This window comes from Corvus kubaryi, unplaced genomic scaffold, assembly GCF_017639235.1.
Source record: "Corvus kubaryi isolate FWS band 111438036 unplaced genomic scaffold, C.kubaryi_AGA036_p1.0 37241, whole genome shotgun sequence".
NCBI lineage: Eukaryota > Metazoa > Chordata > Aves > Passeriformes > Corvidae > Corvus > Corvus kubaryi.
In genome coordinates this window covers 372,082-391,048 of record NW_024581071.1, presented here as the reverse complement: position 1 = coordinate 391,048, position 18,967 = coordinate 372,082, and the positions used below count along the sequence as shown (strand labels likewise).

General features: G+C 47.6%; 2 protein-coding genes across 13 annotated transcripts in view; both read left to right on the top strand.

Moving 5' to 3' along the window:
• Nucleotides 1-2,601, top strand: part of LOC121662267 (ceramide synthase 4-like) — a 46,487-nt gene extending 43,886 nt beyond the window's left edge. For all 8 annotated transcript variants that reach the window (XM_042023235.1, XM_042023233.1, XM_042023234.1 and 5 more), the window contains one exon: nt 521-2,601. In XM_042023235.1, coding sequence (XP_041879169.1) covers nt 521-712 — 192 coding nt within the window. In that variant the 3' untranslated portion in view covers nt 713-2,601. The remainder of the gene's footprint in view (nt 1-520) is intronic.
• Nucleotides 2,602-2,653: 52 nt separating this feature from the next.
• Nucleotides 2,654-18,624, top strand: LOC121662266 (ceramide synthase 4-like). 5 transcript variants are annotated; one of them, XM_042023226.1, is made up of 13 exons: nt 2,654-2,774; nt 4,426-4,526; nt 5,844-6,047; nt 8,360-8,477; nt 10,406-10,524; nt 11,706-11,763; nt 12,312-12,362; nt 13,076-13,168; nt 14,011-14,139; nt 14,683-14,789; nt 16,597-16,741; nt 16,824-17,065; nt 17,820-18,624. In XM_042023226.1, coding segments are annotated over exons 2-13 (1,389 nt in total). In that variant the 5' UTR covers nt 2,654-2,774; nt 4,426-4,524; the 3' UTR covers nt 17,941-18,624. The 5 variants fall into 5 exon arrangements, with proteins under 5 accessions (XP_041879160.1, XP_041879161.1, XP_041879162.1 ...); XM_042023228.1 differs by having other exon boundaries at nt 2,656-2,774; nt 16,824-16,999; XM_042023227.1 differs by having other exon boundaries at nt 2,655-2,774; nt 4,426-6,047.
• Nucleotides 18,625-18,967: the final 343 nt, after the last annotated feature.

Here is an 18,967-nt window from a genome sequence, read left to right as displayed (position 1 = left end):
GACCATAAAACTGAATGTAGTCAGAGTGGAGTGGCTTTGTGTTGAGCCTTTGGTTTGTTTGGAAGTGTGCGTTTCCAGCCTGTCCCAAGCAGTGTTGTCAGCCCGCAGCCACCCAGGCCATGTGTAGACAGAAGTTAGCTCCTTGTCCCTTTTGGAAGGTGTAAAAGAGCTTGATTAATGGCTCCATCCTTCTCCCACAGGCTGATGACCAAGGGCAGCAATGTGGATTTACTCAGGCTTACACAGTTGTCCTCAGTCCTGGGCATGTGTGGTTTTGCTTCTCAGCCTGTTAATTGCCAATGTGTATCAGGGTCACAGGTGAGATTCCAGTGAGACTTCAATCAAAGAGGCAGGGAGAACCTGTTCCCAAGGGTAATGTAAAAGCTGAGGGGACAGAGCAGGACTGTGCTGAGGGTGAGTGGCTGAGGCAGCAGGTGCATGGTCAGCCTGTGGCTCAGCCAGCACTGCTGCTTGTGCAACTGCTGTGTTTGTCTGGCTTCTCACTTACCTGTTTTTGTAGATGGAAAAGGACATGAGAAGTGATACAGAAGAAAGTGACAAGGATGAAGAAAGAGATAAAATTAGGGAAAAGGAGAAAAATGGGATCACGTATTTCAGCAACGTCACAAGCAATGGTTACATCCAGAGGAATGGGTCTGAGCCCCTGAACAACAGAGCCCACCTTGCCAATGGCCACACCAAGGAAAGATAGCTGCTGTCCATGTGCTGCTGGTCTGGCCTCCAGAGAACCCAGGCCACCATCTGTAGATACAGTTTTGCTCACTGTGTAGATAAAATGGAGTGCAATTGCAGTATTGTAGCTGAATTCCTGCTTCCCATAAACAGAAGTGTTTCTAGTCAGTGATATTTGAAGGAAGTTTTTTGTCTTCCTTCAGTAAAAGCTTACTATAGGTTGTAGTCTCAAAACAAATAGCAAGGGATCAAAGTGGTTTGACTTGTATTAAGACTGTACCATAATTGTTGTCAAATGTGTTAATCTTGAAAAATACTTTAGAAATAAAAAGGTGGATAAACTCTGGCAGTGTCAAGTTTTACCCACCTAATGTTTGATAGGAATCTGCTTAGCCTGGATCAGCCTCTGGAGGCCCTGGCCTATTGCCAGTAATTATTATGGCTGACAAGTGACAAATCTTATCACTGGGATACCTCTTCTGAGAAAACAGGTGCCCTGTACACACTTACAAAATTAAAACTGAGCATTGTGAAATGAAAGCTTTGGAAAGGCATAAGATAAAACATGTTCTTCTCAAAGGAGGTACTCTTTGTGCCAGTGACCAGTTTTGTAATGCTGTTATCTCAGTGCCTACTTCTTGCTCCTAAGGAGAGAACTCCAAAGCCCAGGCTGGAGGAGTACCCACACAAATCACATTGGCAGAGCTAGAAATTCCGGACAGCTGTTTCTCAACTGTCAGGTAATCCTCTAAACCTGTCTTGGAAGGAAGTAGTCAGGAGAAGGGAGGTGACAAGGAATTACATAGTCTAGAAGACAGCACTGACTAAAGTGTTCATGTTTTCACTTAGTGTGACTGGCACAGTGGGAAATGTTTACAGAGTCAGCTTGTGGCAAGAAGGCGATACATTTCCCCTGTCCTCAGAGGAAAAAGGGTCCAGAGAAAATCTGCTGAACCTTATGGAATAATGCTTTAGCATGGCCTTCTAACTTTAGGGCCTTTGCCTACGTGTATCAAGAACAGCAAGTATAAAGCAGTGGTCCATGAAGTCATGATGTAGTGCTGATTCAGTTTGTTTAGTTGCCTTATCTTGCATCATGAGTAGTCTTAGATTTTTGGATTGTGCAATCTCTTAAAACATTTAAATTAGCGTTATGTGAATTTCTGTTTTATTGGTCACTTAATCTATGAAACTGAAGTATTACCAGATTGACTGTAATGAGTGCAGGGACTTAGACTGCCGAGGCCATGCAGACACTTCTCTTTATGTACCTAGTGCTAACTGGGCGGGGATGGGATGTGGACCAAGCAAATGCCTTATTTGAGGAGGTGGTGCACATGTTTAAGTTATAAAGCAAGTGACAGCACAGGAAGACAAGAGGATTTTCATCAATCCACTCAGGTCACCTGTGACTGAGAAGCTTTGATCTGAGCTTGTGTATGCTCATCTTCAGTTTCAGTCAAAATACATTTGGATAATTGGATTTCTAAAGGAATTGGATAATTTCAGAAAGGAAAAAATGGTTCCAGCATGTGTGATTCCAGGGCAATAGCATGCTGTGGGAGGAGAGCATCTGCTCCTGCATTGTCATTTAAATCTTGATTTGCTGAAGATAGTCTGCCTCTGGAGCCTTAGCTCAGCTGGTGAGAGCATGGTGTTAGGGTTATGGGTTTGATCCCTGTATGGGCCATTCACTTAAGAGTTGGACTCGATGTTCCTTCTGGGTCCCTTCCAATGCAGAATGTTCTGTCATTCTGTGGTCATTGGAAGTTGGAAGCACATGTTCTGTACGCTGTGATCTGAGCGTATGGTTTCACCTCTCTGCAGGTAGTGTGCTCAGGAGAGATGGTTATGTATCATTTTGTACTACTGAATGTAAATGTTCTTTATAAATTACTTTTAAAGGTTTGATTGTCTGGTCTCTTTTCTACTTCTTTAACCACCAGGAGGTAAACCTGGCTGGCTGCACCTTACATGTGATGAGGGAGACCCATGTGGGTGCCACTGCCAAGGGGAAGACGTTGCATACACAGGACACACAGCCACACTGAGCCATGCCAGTAAAGAACTGCAGCTGCCAGGTTTGTCTTCTGCTCAGTAATACTGTGTTTGGCCCTGGAACAAGGGACAATTTGGGACATCCCTACACTAGACCTGGGTTAGTCTTACACTACACTGGCCAGGTTATTTGGTACTGCCAGGACAGTGGCAAGTCCAAGATGGCAACACTGGGGAGGTGCTTCAGCCTTGTGAGGGTAGGAGGAGAAGAAATATTATCTATTCTTCTTTTTTTGTGAGGTTTTAGGAGGCTAGGGAAGATCCCTGTTGTAAAATCACACCACCTCTCCTCCAAGGAGCAGAATGCTTCCCAGAGTCTGCACAATGGCCAGTGGAGCCAGTGTATGTTAATGCCTGCTGGATTTGATCCTCGGGACTTTGTTGTGTCCCTGAAGACTGAGATAAGCTCCTTAGGAGGCAAATCTGGTTCTTGTTAAAGGACACATCAAGGATACAGGAGAGCTGTTGGATTTGAGCAAGAACTACTGAGTGCTGCCTTTAGCTGAGGAACTGAGCATGACAATGATGAGTCATCGAGGCCGATCAGCTGCTGAATTTGTTTTCTTGCCATCAACTTGCTAAAGCTCAAAGAAGCATTCAGCTTCCTCCCTGCTCCCTCCTTGCTCCACCTTCTCTCTTTATGTTTGCTCCAGGGCTGGGAAGCTTCTTAGTAGTGTGATAGTGTTCAAGAAGTTAATGTATCCATCCCCTCCTCTCTTCACACATGGGGCATCACAGCTCCCCCCATAGAGCAGCTGTTGTAGAAAACCTGCAGCAAGTCTGTCACTTGTCTGCTGAGAAACCCAGCAGAGCAGATCATGGAACCACCAAACCCATTAGGTTGGGGAAGGCTTTTGAGATCATCAAGTACAACCTGTGACCAGTCACCACTTTGTCAACCAGAGCAGAGCACTGAGTCCAGTCACTTCTTAATTACCTTCAGGAATGGTTGACTCCACCACCTCCCTGGGCAGCCCATTCCAACCCTTTCCATGAAAAAAATCTTCTTTGTGTCCAACCCATACCTCCCCTGGCATTGCTTGAGTCCTTTTCCTCTGTTCCTGTCCCTGTTCCCTGGGAGCAGAGCCCAACCCCCACCTGGCTGCACCCTCCTGTCAGGGAGTTGTGGAGAGTGAGAAGATCGCCCTGAGCCTCCTTTTCTCCAGGCTGACCACCCTGATCTCCCTCAGCATCTCTCTAATGGAGAGTTCCATGTCCAGATGGAGCACTGGGCACCACAGCAGGGCCTGACTCTCTTTTCCCCCGTACTTGATCCCCCGTGTGCACAGACGAGATGCGCATCACACAATGTTAGCGAGCAGCTGTGGGAGATGAGGCATCCAGCTCCAGGTGAGCCATGAGTAAAAGAGCATATACTAATGCTTCCAGGCTGCTGTGAGGTGGGTGAGTCAAGGCTGGCACAGTGTGGCCCCCAGGCTGTCCTAGCCCAAAATTAGGGCTGACATGAATCTGCTGACTCCAGTAGACGTGGACATCTGGTACCATTTTGGCTTGTTCTAAAAACAGTTTGGCACAGTTGTTTCCTTCCTCCTGCACACAATGAATTTCAAAGATCTCCATACATCACATTATTTCATTCAGAAATGTGTGCCCAAGGGAACCTTTTCTTGGATGGGTGCACTTGGAACGACATTGCTTTTCTCATTCTCACAGGTACAGCAGACACAGTGCCTGCAGATAAGGACAAGGCCTTGTTCAAAAAGCTGAAGTCGTGTCTAAACAAGGGGAAGGACCTACAACTTTGTCAGATGAATGTAAGCATGTGATAAAGCAGGTCAAAAAACATCCTGAGAAACAACTTGAAAGGCAATACCAGTCTCTGAAACATTGGCAAGATGGCTGGATTCAGAGATGATGGTGGCAGCCAGCAGGAACACTGAGACAGGTCAGGCTAGAGACAAGAAATGCAGTGAGCTGCCCTGTATGGCTCCCCAGCTGAGGGAGAGAGGGTCCAATACCTGACATCTCACTGAGGCCACATTCCAAGAGGATCTACTTCAAGCCAATGTGAGAAGCTACAGCCTTCTGTAGTCTGACATGCAGACTGGTCAGAGCAGTAGAAAGTACTATATGTGATAGAATTTTTGGAAACAGACATGAACATAATAGGAAAGAGTGCCCATGGGGTGGTCTGTGGGGAAGTTATGTCTCTGCTGGAGTTACCCCAAAGAATTGGTGAGCAACATGTAGTGGAGAGAACATGCACCCTGCTCAGCTTTGCAGAGGCATTCAGAAATGTCCCTCACCAGCCTGAGGAAATCCACCAGAGGTGACTGTGAGAGACCAACATGGATTGTTTTCAGCTGTGTGTTGTTGCAAGTGCCCCCAAAAAGGGGGAGGGAAAGGCAGATGGCAAAATCAGCTGATAATGAAGGTTCTTCAAGATGGTGTTGCAGATTGGCTGCTGCAGTTCACAGCACTGAGAGACTGACAACACAGCTGAAGCTGAATGGAGCAGAGGAAGGTGGTGCACGGGAAAAGGTGTCTTGAAGTGCTGGGCTGTGTATGAGCACTCCAGAAGCACTCTGGGGAGCAGTGCCTCAGCTTTGTGCTCAGTACATGATGGTTCAAAATGCAAACAGGATATGGGATGTTTCTGGCCAAGATGAAGGAACCAAAACTGAGACTGCTGGGGCCCTGAAGATGCCAGAAGATTTTAATGGATGTAGACAGTCTCCCCTGGGACCTCCATCCCCACCTTCAGCCAGGTGTCAGTGTTGATTAAGAGATGAGGGTTTTGCAGCCTGAGAAGGAAAAGCCTGATAGAAAGAGGGGGCAAGAGAGATGCCCCTGCTGATAGTGTCACCAGGTAGGGACTTTAGTCATCTGTGAAGCAGAGTGAAATTGAAATCAGCCACCTCCTCAACACCCACTAAATTACTCTCTTGTACTAGGACATTTTACCCCACCCCCAAGCTCACAGGCAGGTCAAAACAAGTGATGCTATTTCAACTAGTCTGACATACTCATGGGATTGAGCAAGAGGTGGGGACCGTGAGTGATGAGCTGTTGAGTTGGGAATCCTGATTTAGCAGTGAGCTTTATGCCTTAGTAATACCTGCTTGCTGCAGGCAGCCTCTGCTTTCTGTGCCCACCATCTTGACCAGAATGGGAGTGTCAGAGGGGTTCTGGCACCATGAATACTGGCTGCCACCTGGAGCTATCTGGGAAGATTTGAAGGAGTCTGCAGATGTACACTACCCGCAGCCTCAGCACCTCCTGCTCTGCATCCCTGGTGCCCTGCTATTGATCTTTGTCCGATTCATCTTTGAAAGGTGAGTGCAGCACCTCTGGTTTCTCCTGTGCTGGTTGCCACCAGGGCTGCTCCAGAATAATCCTTACCTGCCTCCTGACCACCACAAAGTGTACATGGGATTGTCCCCAAGAATAATGAATCTTTCTGCTTTTCATAGCATATGGGATTTGTGTGGCAGCTCTTTCCTCTGCCCTCCCTCTCTCTTGTACCTGTAGGTGTGAAAAGTCCGTCTCTCAGTCACATCTCAGCTGTGCATGGAGGGTCCCTCTGGAGACAGGCCAAGACAGATTAGGGAGCTTGCAACGCAGATAAGGGATTTACTGGGTATGTCAGTGCTGGGAGCCCGTAGCTGAGCCAGGGTTCAGCCTGATCCTAGAGGATGCTCCTGAAGGTGCCATGTGAGCTCCCCACCCTGGAGCTCTTAGGGCTGCTGTGGGACCACTTTGCTCACACCACTCTTTGCCCAGCTCTGCCCTGCTTTCTCCTCCTGACACCAGAGGACCCCAGTTCTGTCAGGGGTGATGATGCACTCCCAGGGGAGCCTGAGGACTGGCTGGCATCTCCCCAGAACTTGTGTGTGGAAGTGAGGCAGTGTCACAGGGACCGCTGCTCTCTACAGCCCGGGCCGGCTCCAGCGGGGAGCAGCCGGAGGCACGGAGCTTTAGAGCTTTAAAGCTGCTCCTCTGAAGCCTCTGCTCTACCCTGCGGGGCACCGGCTCCAGGCACTGTAGCAGCCAGCAGCCCCCGATGAGGGGAGAGATAAAAAGTAGCGAGGAGGGTTGCCCCGGGGGCTAATCCAAGTTTATGGAAGGGAATCCACCGAGGACAAGCCCCGCCTGCAACGCGCCCATGCCTTACAATGGGGGGGTGAACAGGGGGAGTACACCAACTGGGGACCAATAAGTGGATTAGGAGGGAGGGACGCTGAAGGGATGGACCCACATCTGGTCCAATGGCCTTGGTGGATGGAGGGAGAGGGGTCACATGCCCCAATGGGGCGCCGAGGTTTAGGGGATTTCCAAGAGGGGAGGTATCCGAGGGGGCAGGACCTCGGGGGACTGACAGGGGCCATATAAGGGTAATTAGGGAGGGCTCAGGTGATGGACACCGAACCTTCGGGAACAACAGGAGGGGTTTGGGTGATTGATAGGGAAAGAGCTAGAACAAGGGGAGGAGAACAACCATGTAGGGAGCACCGGGGGAGGGGCCTGGGTCTGGGGCAAATCAACTGGGAATAGGAGTGGGGAAGGTAGGGATGAACCACTGGGGTACAGAAAACATATGAAAATACAGTAAAAACCTCGCATCACCACAAGGCAGATCCACATTGCCTATCCCATGAGATTCAGAAAGGGCTTTGAGCCCCTTTTCCAGGAACAAGGACGCGTGGGGAGGTACAGACCAGCCCTCAGCACGGGAAATCGGAAGCCGGTCAGTTAAAGCAAGGCCATGTGCTGGTGTGGGCAGAGCTGCTAGGATGCTTCCCACCAGGCAGAGCAGGACTTCAGCGGGGGAAGAGGGAAGGACGTGAAGTGGCAAAGCTGTGGTCAGCAAACCTGCCCTAAGCTGGGACAGGGGGTCTCTCCTGGAGGAGCTGGGGGAGCACTGGCCCATCTGCCCTGAGTGCTGGCTCCTGCCTGCAGTGCACAGCCATGTGAGAAGATGTGGCAGATGAGGGCTGTAGGAAGAGCCAGAGTTAATTCCAGGGTCATCCAGTCTTCCCTCAAAGACGGGAAGGCAACTTACACTTGCCTGGCTTCCTAGAAACAACATGATTTGGAACACAATGCCTCCCACTAGAACTTAGCTGGGGTTTCCTGCAGGAGCCAGCATATCCCCACATGTTCTGTCCTTGGCTCCTGCTGCATCAAGTGGTCAGGTACCCTGGGCACAGAGCCCATGGAACACTCAGACGCTTACAGACTGGTTTTGTGGCATCCTCTGGAGTGCTCAGGAGCACTGGAAAGGGAACCAGCATGCACTCCAACACAGAGGCATGCTCTGTGTCCTGTTGCCTCAGCAAAATTATTGCTTATTTAGCCATTGTTATTGTTGTCTCCACTGTACATCCTCAGCTTTGCCTTGGTGCCGTTGTGTTTCTGAAGAAAGGGCATTGGCCTGACAGAGCCACCAAGCCTTGAGCGTGTGCTGGAGCAGTACTGGGAGCCTTGGGCTGTGCCTTGGGCTGGGTGTGCACTCTGGCAGTGCTGGAGTGCTGGGGCAGTACATCCAGCACAAAACACGGCACTGGCAGCATCTTCCTGGTGGCTGACCCTGGCTGCCAGTGTGGGCACACAGGTCCTCTCCTGCCAGAACTCTTTCCTCTTACAGGACCGTGGCTCTGCCCTTGGGAAGGGCATTGGGGGTGAGTGACAAGCAGAGGCCCAAAGTTCAGACCAATGTCACGCTGGAAGGCTTCTACATTCTGCTGGGCAAAACCCCAAAGAAGGTGAGTGTCCCCTGTGTCTCATTGTCCCAAGAGCCCAGGCGAGCAACACCTCTTTCTGTCTCTACCCCAGGCCTGGCAAACTGGCCTCACAAGCAAGGCAGTTACTGTTAAGCACTTTTCCTGGGAAAGATGTATAAGCAGATATTGGAGCAGCTTCCAACATGTTCAACAGCTGCAATCGCAGCACCTCCTGACCTGCTGCATGTCAAACACAGCAGCTGCTGTGAGAGCTGCTGGCTCTGGCAAGAAGGCAGCCACCACCCCTTTGGGTAGAGTCTATTACAGCTGCTTATTTTTGGCAGAACTGCAAGTCCTTCAGAATCACAGAATCATTTAGGTTGGAAAAGCTCTCTGAGATCACCAAGTCAAACCATTCTCCCAGCACTGCCAAGGCCATCAGTACGTCCCCACGTACCACATCTACAAATGTTTTAAATCTCTTCAAGAATGGGGACTCCACCACTCTCCTGGGCAGCCTGTGCCAGGGCTTCAAGTTTTTCCAATCTAAACCTCCCCTGGCACAACTTGAGGCCATTTCATCTTATTCTGTCAGGGAGTTGCAGAGAGCAAGAAGGTCTTCCCTGAGCCTTCTTCGCCCTAGGCTGAGCCCCGCCAGCTCCCTCAGCTGCTCCTCATCAGATTTGTGCTCCAGACCCTTCCCCAGGTCTGTTCCCTTGACTGGACATGCTACAGCCCTTCAATGACTTACTTGTCATGAGGGGCCTAAAATTGAACCCAGGATGTGAAATGCCTCACCAGTGCCCAGCACAGGGGGACAGTCACTGCCCTGGTCCTGCTGGCCACACTATGGCTGGTACAGGCCAGGTGCCATTGGCCTTTTTGGCCACCTGGACACTTCTGGGCTCATGTTCAGCCACTATTCACCAGCACCCCCAGGCCCTTCTCTGCTGGCAGCTTTCCAACCACTCTGCCCCAAACCTGGAGTGTTCCATGGGGCTCTTGTGACCCAAGGGCAGGGCCTGGCACTTGGCCTTGTTGAACCTCACACCACTGGCCTTGGCCCATTGATCCAGCCGGTCAAATTGCCTCTGCAGAGCATTCCTGCCCTCCAGCAGATCAACATCCCAGCCAGCTTGGTGTCTTCTGTGAAATGACTGAGGGTTCCCTCGATCTCCTCTTCCAGATCATCGATGAAGATACTAAATACGACTGGCTCCAAAACTGAGCCCTGGGGAAAACCACTGGTCACCAGTCTCCAGCTGGATTTAGCTCCATTCACCACCAAGATCATGATCTCTGGGCCTGGATCATGACACACTGATGCATGGATTAAAAAAATAATTTACTTTAATCTGTATGAAGCTTTGTCAGATTAATTATAAAATGCTCATGAGCTCATCTTTACATTAATTTTAATCACAGTTTATAAACCTTAACTCTTGTCATGTTATTTGGAGTTCATGCAGAAAATGAGGATAATGGAATTGATGCCTTTGAGCCTGTGACTGTGCCACTTCAACAGCTGAATGGTTTATTGACATTATGGTGTGAACCATGTGTCTGTTTCTTTAACTTTACAAGATGAAACTTCTTTTATCTTCAGGTTTTCCATCTGTAGCTGATAATTATAAGCCAAAATTGTATTAGAGGTGGAAAAAAATGTATTTAGACTTCTATAGCCAGATATTGTATCCCATTGTGTACAGCTGGCAAAATGTAATCAGGGAGAAGTTGTGTTTACTTATGAACTTGCATTTATATATGTCTGAATTGGAGTTTTTAAATGGCCAAAACAATCTGGGGGTTCACAAATGCAAATAGAGTTGATACAATTTTTTCCAAAGAAAGGTGTTCTTTGAGGAAAGGTGGACAGGCAGGAGCAGCTCCTGGGAGCAGAGCTCTTCCTCCCTCACAGGGAATGACTGCCTCCAAAAGGCTCAGTCCTTCCTCCCTGCTCTGTTTTGCAGGAGGAGCTGGTTTCACTGGCCAAGAAAAGTGACCTGCCGGTCAGAAATGTGGAGACCTGGTTCAGGCACCGGCGGGCCCAGGACCACCCCAGGCTGATGAAGAAGTTCTGTGAGGCCAGGTAGTTGGGTCAGCTTTTGGTGATGGAGACCTCCAACAGGTCTGCACATCATCACTGTGCTCTGCCCTGTCCTTTCCCCAAACACGCTCCCAGGGGAGCTGCTGTGGCTGTGAGCAGAGCCTCTGTGCCATGAGGCTGGGTGCCATTACTGCACACACTGACAACAGAGCCCCCCACAGCACTGCCAGCTCCCTCCCTCCCTCCTTCCTTCCCCTTTTTACCTTTGAAAAGTTAAATTTGCCTCAACAGAGTCTACTGGCCTTACTGGAGAACAGGTTTAGATCTCGAAAGCTCAGAGGGATTATGAACACCAAAGCCACTTGTAAAATGTATTAAACTTCTTTTCAAAGATGATACAAAATTAAAATTTTAAGATATTGTCAGCATGGATGATTGGGCAGAAAATGAATCCATGAAGTGCAGTTAGGAGGCAGTGCAAGCCATGAAGGAGGGAGGTTAAAACTGAAAAACACAAGAAAGCACCAAAATCTTCATAGCTTTCCCTTTCCCCAAGTTGTTTGCTCTCTTATATTAAATCTTCCTGCATATCTCAGTAATACATGGAGTCAGGGTGGAGAGAGGAGTCACCAAGTGTCTTGATCAAGAGAATTAAGCTATCTCTGGTTCTCACCTTGAGGTTTAATGCTGTATATACATAAAGACCCCCATCAGTTAAGAGATCCACTCTTCTTCCCCCTCTGAAAAAGAAATTATTCAGTGCTTGAATTGTGTTATTATGTTTAAAATATATTCTCCACCTGAAATCTTGTTCAGTGCTTCCTACTGCAGCATTTCTGAAGAAAGTAATAAATCCCCCAGTATTCCTGTGCCATCACTGAGAAAAATTGGGTGCCTTCCACTGTCTGGGGTGTATAAGCATTTGATAGGTGATCTACAAACATCCACACAACAAAAGGAGATGGGGAGAGGCATCTTACTGCATCCTCTTTGACACTGATGGAATGCCCAAGGAATTTGGGCAAAGCGTGGACCTCAGCAGAGCCTGGCTGGGCAGTGGGTACCCTGTTGCCTTACAGCACATGCTTCCATGTGCCAACAGAGCTGAGATTCTGCAAATCTCTGTCCAAACAAGCGTAGGTTCTCCTGTGGGCATCCTGGGCACAGCCTGGGGAGCTGTTTCAGCTCTGGAGGTGGTCTTAATTCCTTGTTTTCTGTTTTAGTTGGAGATTTACTTTCTATTTCACCTCATTCTTCTCTGGACTCGCTCTTCTGTATGACGTAAGTATGTGAGCAGGGTCATGCTGTGAAGTGACACCTTTCAAGGGTTCTTATTCATTGCAAATGAGGCTGATAGTCCCAGGCCACTCTAAAGAACCCATTGGAAGACCACGTGTGGTCATGACTATGGGTGCAAAGCCAAAGAAGGACAAATTCAGGGGTATGGAGCAGAATCATCCTCAATCCTGACTCAGCAGTTCCTTTTTCCCTGGGTGGACCTGGCTAGGTGTCAGTGATGTTACCCTGCTGTTCTTGTCTTAGATCCTTGTGTAAGTGCTTCCCCACAGGTACCCACACACAGCTCTTGCATCTCAGACAAGAGCAGGACCTGTCCTCACTGTGGCTGCTGCCCACTGCTCCAAAGTCTCTCCATATGACATCCTGTACATTCACTAATGATAAATGCATTTTGCCAACCACTTTCTCTGAAGCTCAAAGCCAGATTGGATCTAGCATGGGCACACTGAGTTCTTGGAGTACCTCCTCCCATGGACTTTATGTGTCATTAAAAGGCTCTGGATTCTTACTGCTGCCTTCTCTATACACAGAAGCCCTGGTTTTGGGACCACACCGTGTGCTGGTTGAAATTTCCACAACAGGTGAGCAGCAAATACATGGAATCACAAGATAATTCATATTGGAAGAGAGATCAGGAAGATTCTTGTCCAACCTCCTGCTTGCAGCACTTAGCAGTGAGATCAGACCAAGTTACCTAAGGTTTTTCCAGTTTAGTTTTGAAAACCTTCAACCATGGAGACAGAACAACCTTATGACAAAAAGCTTTATACTTACAACTCAGTATATCCACCTGTCTTATTTAAACACCCCTCTGGTCTCAACCTCACATTATGCATCTTGGCAAACAGTTTGACATCTGCTTGATGAGCTCCTCACACGTGCTCCACGTGACAGCCTAAGGAGAGCTCTGCTCAGAGCAGGCACCTCTTCTCACTGAGTTTCTCTGTCACCCAAGTCTGTTTGGAAGTGACTCTCTGTGGCCACAAAAGGTGGTCAGGACATCTGACCTCTCAAAGAAGGGACAGAGATGAAGTATCTGAACCCCTGGAGAGGAGAGACCCCAGCTGCTCCCAGCCCCTTTGCAGACAGGCCAGGGCTAGTCCTGGCTTTGGACTGACCTTGTCAGTGCATCAGCAAACGGTTCAGTCAGTGGGAACAGGAAAATTTAGGCATGACCAACACCTGCTGTCTCAAACATGGGTTGAATAAAGGGGCTTTGCCCAGGAAGACTCCTCCCCTCTCCTGAACCCAGGGCTAGGCAGGGCTGTCAAACTGCCTGTCACTTGTCTTACAGCCTCTATCACCCGTATTGGGCTCGTTCTACCTCCTGGAGCTCTCCTTCTACTGCTCACTGGTGGCCACCCTGCCCTTTGATGTGAAGAGGAAGGTAAGTGTCAGCAGCACAACCACAGCCAGATGGCTCAGTCAGCCCCCACCGTGAGGCTGTGCCTCCCGTCCCGCTGTCAGCTCCCCGGGGGTGCAAAGGAGAAGGCACAAGTGCTGCTGTGAAGACCCTTGTGCACATGGGCCCCTTCAGCTCTCGTATCCCACCACTGCCCCTTGCACTGGGCCCTGCTCGTGTGTGGCATGGCCTTCCTGCCTGCTAGGCTGGGCAATTGCTGGGAGCTGACACAGGGGTTCCCATGGCTGGTCAAGGGACAGGCACTGGGTGAACATGGCATCATGGCCTTTCCAGCTCTCAGATGTTGCCTGCACTGGAGGGCTGTGTCCTCCTGATGGAAAGGACCTGGCCTGCCCTGATGAGGGTCCTGTATGTGTGACTTTTGCAGCATGGGCAATTGAAGAGGCATGGGCAGTTGAAGAGCTCCTCCATTATAGCCCATGGATAGGACCTGCCCCAGGCCAAGGGCAATCTACTGTCCTTACAAAAGGTTCTTCAATACACAGAGGAGGGATCTGGAAGTAAATATGGGGTATTAAGAGAGCAGTTTTGGAAGGGCAGATTGATGCATGGAAACTTATAAAAATCTGTCTTTCAGCATGGTTGCACCTACATATATCTCACAGGTATTTGTCTGGGTTTCCATTAACTGGGCATAAAGGAGGAGATTTTCTTCTTGAGATTGTGCAGGACCTCGGAGAGCTGTAGTGTGGTGGGGAGCACTGATGCTTTGCGGACGTGTTTGACACATCCTAGTGAGGCAGGAGCATTCAGGAACAGATGCTGCCAGGGCAAGGTAAGCCTGACAATCTCTCTTCTCATGCCAGGACTTTAAGGAACAGATTATCCACCACATCGCCACCATCACTCTGATCTTTGTCTCCTACTGTGCCAATATGATTCGGTTTGGGATGATAGTCATGCTGGTCCATGATGCCTCTGATTATATTTTAGAGGTGCGTTACCCCCACCTGGAAATCATGGAATGGTTTGGGCAGGAAAGGACATTAAAGCCCGTCTCATTCCAACCCCCTGCCATGGGCAGGGACACTTTCCACTAGATCGGATTTTTCCAAGACCCATTCAACCTATCCCAAGGATGGGGCAACCACAGCTTCTCTGGCCAGCCTGTGCCAGGGCCTCACCACCATTTGAGTAAATAATTTCTTCCTAACACCTAATCTAAGTCTCTCCTAGTTTAAAACTGTTGCCTGTGTAAAAAGTCACTCTCCCAGTTGCAGGCCTGTGCTCATGCCTGTGGGCAGCACTGGCACCTGTGCACGTTGCTACACATGACACATGAGTGGGACACATGTACGTCAGTGACAGTGAATATAGGAAGTCCTGGTTCTACTGCTCTTGTGGAAAAGTAATTGGATGCAAAGGAACTGGGATACATCCCTACAAGCCTGGTCATCCTTGCAGGACACGGGAAATCCCTCAGCCCCTAGAAGGAGAACACAGGCACAAGGGGTATATGGAAATTTCTTTCTCTACAGCTTGCCAAGATACTCCATTACCTGAAATGGAAGCGGGTCTGTGAAACAGTATTCAATGTTTTTGCTGTGGTTTTCATCATCTCCCGGCTTGTCATTTTCCCATTAATGTGAGTAACATTTTGCTGTCCTCTGAATGTGGGTATTATGGGCTGTTTGAGCTTCTGGAGAGGTGACCCTCCATGCTGAGGGGAGGAAAGGCAGAGAACAGAACACTACAAGTTCAAAGATCAATTCAACTGGAACAGAAGAACCCCCAGCAAAAAAACACCACCAGGGTTTTTACTATATTAATGAATTAATTCTACTAATTAATCTAGAGCCACAGCCTCTGTCCCTATATTCCCACTCCTTGTGTTATAAGCACTGGTTCCTATGAGAGAAAGAAGGTGCAAACCATACTGGTTAGAATTTCCCAAGAAATTCTTAGCAGACTAAAAAAGGCCTTAAAGCGTAAAGGTCTATTAAGATAAAATTAGTACAGAAAAAACAGCACAGTAAATTTAAGGTGACCCACCACGTATCTGAAATAAAACAAGAAAATCATGAGGGATTCAGGAGATGGGATATTCAACATCCTGGGAGGGCATTCGCAGTGATTCCTTCAGAAGTCACACACAGGTACCAGCCTTGGAGAATGGCTTTTATGTACACACATCTGGTGACCCTTCCAGCCTTTAACTGGGCTGAAGTTGTTCTTCTTTCCTTACCACTGCCAGAAAAGCTGATAGTGGCTAACTTCCCATAAACTCATTCCACAACACTTGCATTATAGTCTAAGATTTCTGTTTTCTTTCAAACCAAACATTTCATTTGTTACACCAAGGAGAATTTTAAAAATAGGACATGCTATACACACATAGGGAGAAGTCTCTGTTGCTGTCCTATGTCCCTGCCCTTGCTGCATACCACCACTGAAGATACTGAGTTTTGAGCTTTCGTGGTGCTGCCATTTAGTCTGGATGCCTATGAGGCTGACTTTGCATGACAAGTCCCGTATTCAGGTGGTCAAATTGCTGCCTTAGAGAGAAAAGCAATAGAAGCTTTAGGCAACTTTCCCTGAGAACAAGCGCAACTTCAGTTGTCTCTGCTACGAAGTGCGAAGCCCCAGTATCCCAACCTGCTGTCCCATATATAAGGACAAAGGTAACAGGTGTCCTGGATCAGATAGGTCCATTGAGATCAGCACCTCTCAGCACCAACAGCAAGCAGCAGAGGTGTAGGAAAACAAGTGCAGAGCAAATACACACTGTGTCCAACAAGGTTTCCCAGCATACAATATATGCTAAGATGTTCATGTCGTAGGTAACTTGTAGAGGAGGACACATACTAGCACTCGTCATTTCTCTCCTGTGCTGAACTGCTCTCTGTCCTGTCTGCTTTCCACTTCCAAACCTGTGGTCTCCTCCTTTCTGTTCTCGTCACGGAGGATACAGACTTTCTGTGACTTTTGCTAAAAGTAATTCCATGCCCAGCTGATCATCTGCACCCTTAACTCTTCCCTAACTTCAGTTTAAAAACCATGTGTTATCTTTTTATATAAGTGGCAGTGGAGAGGTCCCCTTATGGTCTCACTTCTGTCCATAGTTCCTCTCAAGACTTATTTTAGGAGAAATGTTGCCAGTTCCTGCCTCTTCTAGGGAGCATTGCAGATTTCTGATAACTGACCTGTCTGCAAAGCCTATTGCATTGTTGGTGATTTTAATACAGAGCATCTGCAGGTCCTCTGGGACTTGCTTTGTGAGAGCTGGGCACAGTGTGAAGCCTGGTGGTGCCATCCTGGCTCAGCCCAGCTCTGCCCTGGGAACACATCAGCCAAGCCATTGCCCAGAAAGAAACCTGATCCTTGTAAGTCTGAAGATACTTAACCTGCTTTAGTCTTGTGTCTTCTGATTTACCTCTCCCTCTTTCCCACAGCGTTTATTATTACTTTGTGACAAAAGTTTCGTTGTTCCCCATAAGCTGTCTCATAAGTGCTTTCCTGATGATCCTGCAGTTGTTACACATTTTCTGGTCCTATGTGATCATCCAGATGATCTTCAATGTCATCCTCCGTGGTGAGGTATGAAAAGTCTTTGTCTCCTTTGTGCCACCACTGCTCATGAGAGAGCATGAGGTTCAGGGTGACTCCCACCTGCCTGCAGGAAAGCAGGAGAGAAGCAGGACTGCCCCACAAAGCCCAGGAGCTTCTTAAGGCATACGCTGGGAGTTGTATGGATAACGAAGATCAGAGCAGGAGCTCACTTCTAGCTTGCAGCTGTGTTCTAGTGACATGGGAGCCATCCACAGACCTGTCTCCTCACTGCCTAATCGCTTCTCAGTATGTAGTTTTGGAGAACTGGAACCTGTTGGTATGTCTGAAGGGGAGTAAAGAAGGAGCAACCAGGTAAACCTGGTTGATAGCACACTGTGTACTTGCATCTCTGAGTTTTGGGTACCTTCCACAGGCTCTTGATGCATGCCGGAGTTTGTATAGGGATCATTGGGAGAAACATTGTCATCAGAGAGGGGAGCTCCCTAGCCTGCCTTGCTAATGTAGGCAGATGGCATCGTGGGAGCATCTGAGAAGATTTGTGAAAGCTTTGGGGACCTGTGGCCAAAAAAAAACCTCTCCACAATTTTGGTGCTATGCCTTCAACTTTCTTGAGTTACCCCTTCATCAAAGCTAAATTACAAGAAAAAGCCATTTTTCTGAGGAAATTATGGAGGATATGCTCATGGAGGCTGTAGACAATTGCAAAATAAGGAGCCCAGTCCATATGCTTGCTGGACGAATCTGTGTTGGCTTTCACAGCTTCAACAGTAATAAATTACATAGGAAAATGTGCTGAACGACTATACATAGAATAAATATTAACTTATTTTCAGGAAGTCACATTACAAGAGCATTACTAGGGTGACAAAAAAAACCCATTCAAAAGTTAGGTGAAACCATAACAGAGTTCACATCTGTCAGCTTAAGTCAATCTCCCTATGCTGGGACAATTGCAGCACTGGCTTTAAGGATATGATCCCACCTCTTATTTCTATTTTAGCTGCCAGGTTAAGTCTCCAGGGCTATGAATGAAAACAGGACTAGTCCTCTCTAATATACACCATTACATATGTTTTGCAGCTCATTTAAACTTTCTTTTCTTCAGAAAAGACAAGATGCCAGAAGTGACACTGAAGAGAGTGACAGGAGCGAAGGAGAGGATCTGGCAAAGAACAAAGAATAACACAGGGCTTGCTGCAAAACACCAAGATCCAGGCAGTCTTTGAATGTGGGAAGGCTGAACAAGAGCTGGGGGAGAAGCTGGACAGGGCTTCACTGCAGTCTACCTGAATCAGCATCCAATGCCTAGGTGGAGGTGAATTTCATCACATCTATAGGCAGTTAAGTCTCTTCAGGAGTTTTTTCTATAATTCTTCTGTTAGGATTCTTTTACTACTACTCTATAATCACTTATCCAGAAATAAAGGGTCTACCAGCCAAAGTCCCACTGTATAAGGAGAAGAGGGGTTGAACAAGCTGCTAAAGTTATGACTCCCACCTGTGATTATCTCAAAGCCTTCCCAAAAGGTTCATGAGACAATAAATTAAACTGTGGAAGATTTAACCAATTTGCAGTTTCAGAAGACAGGAGCAGTCATTGCCAGCCACCTGATGAAAGGACTTGCATGTGAAAGGCACTGGCTTAAATGGCAAATAAGTTTTCACTTTGGTAGTATAAAATGGTCAGGCTCTGGGATAAACCACTTCTGCAGCTAAGGCCTGGCCAAATGATACAAGCTGTATTTGCTGTATGAATTCTACAAAATAGCTCTAATGTCTAAAAGATTTCACTTACTGAATGTCTACTCTGGGAGAAGTCTCCTAAAACTGAAAGGAACTGAATTCTTCCAAATGCACAATTTTCCACCAGAAATGATACATAATAAATGGAAGCTTTCCATATGGATGTATTAATTTTGTTGAGATTTCATTTTTAAAATTGGAAAATAGGAGTGTTACAACACTATCATCTTAATGGGATGGTTTAGGGGTTGGATGATGCTTCACCTCATAATTTCTTGCATAAGATCTAATTTTCTGAATTTATAGTGTAACAAAAAAAGTAAAGTAAATGTAAAAAATTAATTACATGCAAACAAAAAAAAGTCTGTTTTATGTACATTTTGCATTAAATCTTTTTAGAACATCAGATCATATGTCAGTGGGAAAATCTTCTTTGAAACTTGCTGGCAGCCTGACATCATGTAACGCAAAGGCTGAACCAGCTTTCCCTTGAAGGACTCTGGAATCTGG

Excerpts from the sequence above, each read along its gene's own strand:
- LOC121662266 (XM_042023226.1), top strand. Across the intron at positions 11,764-12,311 it reads GACTCGCTCTTCTGTATGAC|AAGCCCTGGTTTTGGGACCA; the intron begins GTAAGTATGTGA and ends CTCTATACACAG. Across the intron at positions 14,790-16,596 it reads CTTGTCATTTTCCCATTAAT|CGTTTATTATTACTTTGTGA; the intron begins GTGAGTAACATT and ends TCTTTCCCACAG.